The sequence below is a fragment of the Myotis davidii genome, unplaced genomic scaffold (genome assembly GCF_000327345.1).
Source record: "Myotis davidii unplaced genomic scaffold, ASM32734v1 scaffold292, whole genome shotgun sequence".
NCBI lineage: Eukaryota > Metazoa > Chordata > Mammalia > Chiroptera > Vespertilionidae > Myotis > Myotis davidii.
In genome coordinates, this window is record NW_006285042.1 from 2,409,257 (window position 1) to 2,415,723 (window position 6,467).

The 6,467-nt window shown below is 38.2% G+C and overlaps 1 protein-coding gene across 1 annotated transcript in view; it reads right to left on the bottom strand.

The window, feature by feature from the left end:
* Positions 1–283: 283 nt before the first annotated feature.
* NMBR (neuromedin B receptor) overlaps positions 284–6,467 on the bottom strand; it is a 17,805-nt gene continuing 11,621 nt past the window's right edge. The window contains exons 2-3 of the mRNA XM_006755374.2: positions 3,321–3,669; positions 284–878 (exon numbers count right to left, since the gene is read on the bottom strand). Of these exons, the coding sequence (XP_006755437.1) occupies positions 477–878; positions 3,321–3,669 (751 nt within the window). The 3' untranslated portion in view covers positions 284–476. The remainder of the gene's footprint in view (positions 879–3,320; positions 3,670–6,467) is intronic.

Here is a 6,467-nt window from a genome sequence, read left to right on the forward strand (position 1 = left end):
TGATTGTGGGGGCCACCTAAGCAAGGTAAAGTCTCCCTTATGTCCTTGAAACCACTCCTGCACAATACGAGCACCGTGGCATGGCTCATTGTCTTGTTGGAAGAAGCCATCTCCATTGGAATATGCCATCAAAATGATAGGATGAACTTGATCAGCAATGATACTTAGGTATGTTGTGCTATTCAGATGTTTGTAATGATCTGGCCCTCTTGCAACTTCAGCACGAAATTATAGCTAATTTGCCTACAAACGTCAGGTGGACATATTAATCTGGCCACTCAGTGTATATTTATGTAATTTACAGTTCTTTTCAGAGAAAAATGTTAGCTATGTTTGTCTTGCCTTTTCTAAGTCAACCATAAATTGTCTAATGAATTCACTCAGAAATATTAAGAAAGAAAATTGTTTAGTTTTGCTCTGCTCAGTAGAAATAAGACAAGTAAGTTATTTCCAGGTAGCAAGCTGTGTGGCCAAAATTACAGTGCCATTTTCTGCTTCATGCTGTTCCCATTTAGCAAAACAGAATTGGTCACCGGGTTCTTAGCATTGCTTTTCAGAGATGTCATACGCACTGCAGAAGAGCTGACTAAGTAGCTGGTTGATCTCTCTGGATAGGACTTCCTCCCACAACAGAGCTGGCTATTGAAATGCCTCCTAAAGCTTTCACTGAGTAGATATAGGGCAAATGGATTGACACAAGAATTGCAAAAGCTCAGAATCCGGGCTACTAAAGTGACAATCATGTGGCCCAGAGATGGATCAATCTTGTTATAGTTGAAAGATCTATACATATAGAGGATGTGATTTGGAAACCAACAGAAGGCAAAGCAGCCCACGAAGACCAGCACAATTTTAGCCAGGCGTTTCCGGGTTTCCATCTGCAAGTACAAGGAAAAGGCCCATTGGTTAAAATGCAAGGGGAGCCAGCCACATCCAAAACTCATGATATAATAGGGGTAAGCTTATTAGCACGTTAAAAAAGCCAAAATACCAAAACTATTTATTTTTCTCAACAATGGGATGATTTCAACAGCCTATTGTGGTCACTACACTGTTCCCACTCATAAAATTTTACAGTTTATACAAGACTAGATCATAAAATATTAAGAAATGGCTATGTCTTTATGTGAAAACTGTGATTTTTTTTTTAAAAAGTCTCTTATTTTAAAATACTTTCCTCTAGCTTAAAGTTATTTTGTTCATTTTAATTATAAACCCCTTCTACTTGTATTAAATCCACTGGATTAATGAATCATAGAATATAGTCAACCTTAGAATTTCTTTTTTAAATCAGGGTATTTTAGTAGGAAAAATACACCTATTAAAATAAGGTATAATTTTTTTTAATCCTTACTGCACACACTAAAACCTTGGGATTTAATTCCAGACTCATAAATCCAAAACACCTGACATAACTGTCAATAAGTATTGCTGGGTTAGTTACCTTTAAAAATAAATATATAGTTTTCTTTATTTTCATAAAATTTACATACTGGGCTTATTATTTTATAGGCAGGTTTTCAGGAATGTGATAAATAGACACAATTCAAATGTTGGACATTGATCTTTTTTAAATCTAATTATCATTTTCTAATATTCTAGAGTCCAAGGTTAGTTGATATTTGCCTGATTTGTTCAAGTATTTACATAAGCCAACATGAATGTGAAAACAATTTATCAAAAGATATTAATAGTAAGCAACATGAGCTAAAACTAATGGTAGTCAACGAGAATATGCCAGAGGAGACTGGAAATGTTTAGGAATCAAACAGGCCTGACATAGGGGATAAGTGGCGACAGCAAAGGAAGGGGCAAGTGCAAAGGAGTGTAGTTTAGAAAGCAGAATGTGGCACTCCAGGTGTTTCCCTGGGGAATGTTAGGCAACCCGGCAATATTAAGAAGGTCAATGTGAAATTTATGTTATGGAGCCGTGTCCTTCCTAGCAGGTGGAGCTCGGGTGCAAGAATTCCATGGCAATCTATACTTGGGTGGTCAAAAGCACAGGCAGGCTGTTGGCATTGAGATTATTTCTCAACAGATGTCAACACAATTACCCAGCCTGAGCTTATAAACCTCACTAGGGAAATTTACAAAAACAAGGCAGAACTAAGGCCAATAGGAAAAAATGATCGTGGGGTGGGTAAGAGGAACCTAGCTCTAGAAACCAGCTCCCCAGGCTCTGGATTAAAGGATTATATAAAAAGGAAAAGCACATGACCTGGACATTGCTGCTTCAATTATGCCAGATATGTAGACAATAAATCTATTAATTTATCTAACAATTGCTTTAATGCTTGGTGATTTTTTTAAGACTTTGAAGCAGACATGGATCTCTGATGTTGATGGTCATCAATAAATAGAGGCGACCTTCCAAGCCAGAAACCTTTAGGAGATTCTGCAGTTGCTAAAGTGCCTGAAGCCCCAGCCTGGGTCTCCATCTACAGTCCTGCAAATTCTAATGATCTGCAATTCACCTTGTCTTCATTCAAATTGGGGAGCAGTCACCTGTAACCTCCCTGGGCCTTTGGAAGAAGGCCCTCGCTAGGAGTGCACACATGCACAATTTGAAACTTTGTCCCATAAGTACAGTATTTCCATCTCTTTGAGGATTAACACAAATTTTCCTTATATTAGGGCTGCATCTGCATATTCTTTAAGGAAGAAAGAGTATGTAGGGACATGTTGCAATTTTTAAATTAATGTACAATCTTCATAAGAAAATTGTATATATATAAAGAAAATATATAACGTTGAGTTAGACGAAGTATGACTTCAACGCCAGCCTCCCTTTGATCATTCTCTTGTTCTGCTGCCCTGTATCCAGAGCCTCCCACTGTGGCATCCTACCAACCCTCATCCCCAGCCCCAGGCAGTGTCCTACGGCCCTTTCCTGATTCATCCCTCTCCCAGACTTCCTGTCATCCTTACCTTAGCGGGCTAATGGAAGAAACAATAATTAAATAAATGTACACTTAAACTGTGAAAATTTTCTGTATTATTGTGTGGTTCTTTGCATAAACACTTGCATGTAAAAAAATTCTTCTGAGACATTACATTTTAATGGTTGTAGGCCCAGAAGGGACAGTAGCAGGACCTTAGTGGGCCTTTTCAGAGCTGGGACATGGCCATATATTAGAGACCACCCCCACCCCCACAATGTCCTTCCAGTTCAGGCCAGTGCATGTCCCAGGGCCCTCTGTCTCAGTTAACATCCCTCCTGGTATTGAGAACCCATGAAATTGAACACAAAATAGCAATACTGCAGCTGACCAGGGCACCCCCAACACACACACACACACACGCACGCACACCGAGCTTACCTGTTTTTTGGTATGTTCATTGTATTCTCCAGGAAGATTATGTGCACTTTTAATTAAGGTCTTTGCAATATGATAATAATAAACACTAATAATAGCAAGGGGTATGAGGAAATACACCAAGAAGATGAGCACTGAATGAATCTTTGGATGTAATTCATCAGTCTGAGGGTAGGGTATGCACGCTGCGAAGCTGCCGTTATCCAAGCTATCAATGCGCACCACTTCTGAAAACACCGCTTCGGGAACAGCCAGCAGCACCGAGACCACCCAGATACCCACGGCCTTCACACAGGTCCACAGCACCGCCCCTGACGTCTGGATGTCCATGGGGTTTACAATGGCTTTGTACCTGGGAAGACAACATGCCACAAATTACTCTTAAGAAAGGAAGTGAAAAAGGAGGGAAGGGGGAGGGAGGAAAGAGAAATCTTACCTGCTAAGAGAGAGATGCCAAACTCTATTATGCCCTAGCTGAGTTTTGTACTGAGATCCCTGGCATCTCTCTCTGCTTATTCTACTGCTTATTAGCACCGAAGACAAGAAGACAGAGAAAAATATCTGAAATTGTTATTTCCCAAATTGCAGTAATATGCTTACTGCTTTCACAAGTTTTTTCTAAATCTACACAATAAGTATAATTATTTATTGAATACTTTTAATTAAATACTGTTATTTTTGAAAAATCTATTGCTACTATAATTGCTATAATATGCAGTAACCATAAAATGCCCACAAAATATTTATTAAATTCTACCTTGATACACTTCTTTAGCTTATAAACCTGAGTCGCCCTCTTATTTTCTAAGGATACTAGAGGCCCGGTGAACGGATTTGTGCACTTGAAAGAAAGTTAATTAGAAGGTGGCTGGCAGGGCAGGACTGGATAAGAAGGGCTGTGCACCCTCTCACAGTTCTGGACCCCTTGGGGGATGTTTGGCTGCCTCAGAGGATGTCCACCTAAGCTGGCAGTTGGACACCCCCTGAGGCATCCTTAGCGCTGCCACGGAGTTGGGAGAGGCTCCCACCACTGCTGCTGAGCTTGCCAGCAGAAAGCCCAGCTTCTGGCTGAGCAGTGCTCCCCCTGTGGGAGTGGACTGACCACCAGGGGGCAGCTCTTGAGTTGAGCATCAGCCCCCTGGTGGTCAGTGCACATCATAGCGACCAGTTGTAACACCGTTCAGTCAATTTGCATATTAACCTTTTATTATATAGGATCAGTAAATCTTAGAGACTAATTTAAATGGGGAGATTTTTTTTCCATCATCCAGTTATAAGGACTGAGAGAAATGGAATAATATTCTATCTTTAAATTTCAAGTTTATTTAATACGGAGACCTCATGAAGTTCTCTCTCATCCCACCTGCCACCATCATAGTGGTAAAGGGTCCACTCCAGGACATAAAGGTTTCAGCAATCCAAACCCTCTGCAGCTAACTTAGCACATTAGGGCAATAATAATGCAAACAAACCAAAATTGTATGCAAACCTCAAATTATTTATATTTGTCTTTGAAGATACGTTAGGTTAGAGTATACCTACATGGTTAACAAGATACAGATAAAAGTGATTTTGGTCAAACAAATCTGCACTGTTATTGTATCTCTGATAACCACTGGAAAATCTCTTAAGGTCTTTTCCTTTCCTCTATGGAGTGGGGATAAAAACATCTCCTTCAAAATTTTATGATTAGAAAAAAATGTATAGAGTACCTGTTACAGTAACTGGCAATTAGCAGATATTAACCATGTGATGACCCTGTGCCTTCTTCTTATTTACATTTGATTTAGTCTGATGTTCTAAAAATTCAAAATATTTCAAGCTGGATAACAATCATTTAAGGCCTCCTTCAGGTTCTGTGAGAATGCTTTCTATTTCCCCCAGGAGAGGAAGAGCGCCCTCAGCCTCAATCCCACTCTGAGGAAGCCTCTTTCTCCTTTGGGGCTTGAATCCGAGTGTCATCCCCAGACCCTCAATAGAAAGAAGCTCATTTGCATTTTGATCTGGAGGATTTTCCCATGTGAAATAGGAAGCATAGAAATTAAAGTAGAACAACAGCAAAGGGCCTCAACACCAAATTAAGTAAAATAGCACGTGTCATGCATTTTGCCCAGACTTCACACATAGCATCTTGATTACTATTCTGTTTACTTGTACATTCTTCTTAAGAAACTTAATTACAATCAGTAACTAGAATGAGCTATTTTTTCTGCTTTTTAAATTTTTTATCAGATTGACAACATTCAAAGAGGTTTATTTGCTTGTTTTTAAACTCAGAGAGAGGAAAGAGTACTATAAAGAAAAATAGAAGCCCCTTGTAACAAACATCTCAGGCCTGGCTCCTATGTTAAAACAAATTTCACATCATTCCATGTATATAGGAAACATAATTCTGCCACTGTCTCCTAGATCAAATATTGTAGATATTAGCTCTTGATATCGCATTGTGGTAATTGAAGATTTTCTCCATGCAACCTCTATTTCCCCCATTCCCAGCTTCCTGATTTAGTAAGTTATATTGTTTATACTAGTAAATGGTCAATAGATTATTATGACTAAACAAATATCACTCACTGCCTAGTTAAGTAGTATATTATGACATTCTCTTTCTTATATGCATGTCTGATTTTCCTAGAGTTGCTACTTAATAATTTTTTTCATTTGTATGATTTTCCATTAACCTGAATTTAATCCTTTTCTAAATGCCATTTCATCAACTTCCTGGAGTCCCAGTGATTGAATCTCACTGATTCTTCTTTCTTAATTTTTTACTTTATCAAACTCATCTCTATCTTCATTGGGGTTTTATTTTCTAAGCTGTATTATTAGCTTTAGCTTACTTCCTTTCTTCTAGATTGTTTATTATATTTTTAATTTTTTAAATTTTTATTGTTGAAAGTATTACATATGTCTCCTTTTTTTTCTCCCATTAATCCCTTATAGCCCAAATTCTAGAAGTTCTTTCTAGTTCCAGTTATTATATGGCAAAAAATGTTTCATTTTCTTTTCCTTCTAGAATAGTTGTTTTGTTGTTATTTAGTTTCTTTATTCTAGAACCATTCCTCAAAAGTTAAATATTTATTGCCTGACAATTCATATTTAAGATCAAAGTAAGAAAAGGCTGATTAAAATTCTTTTGAACGTGGAACA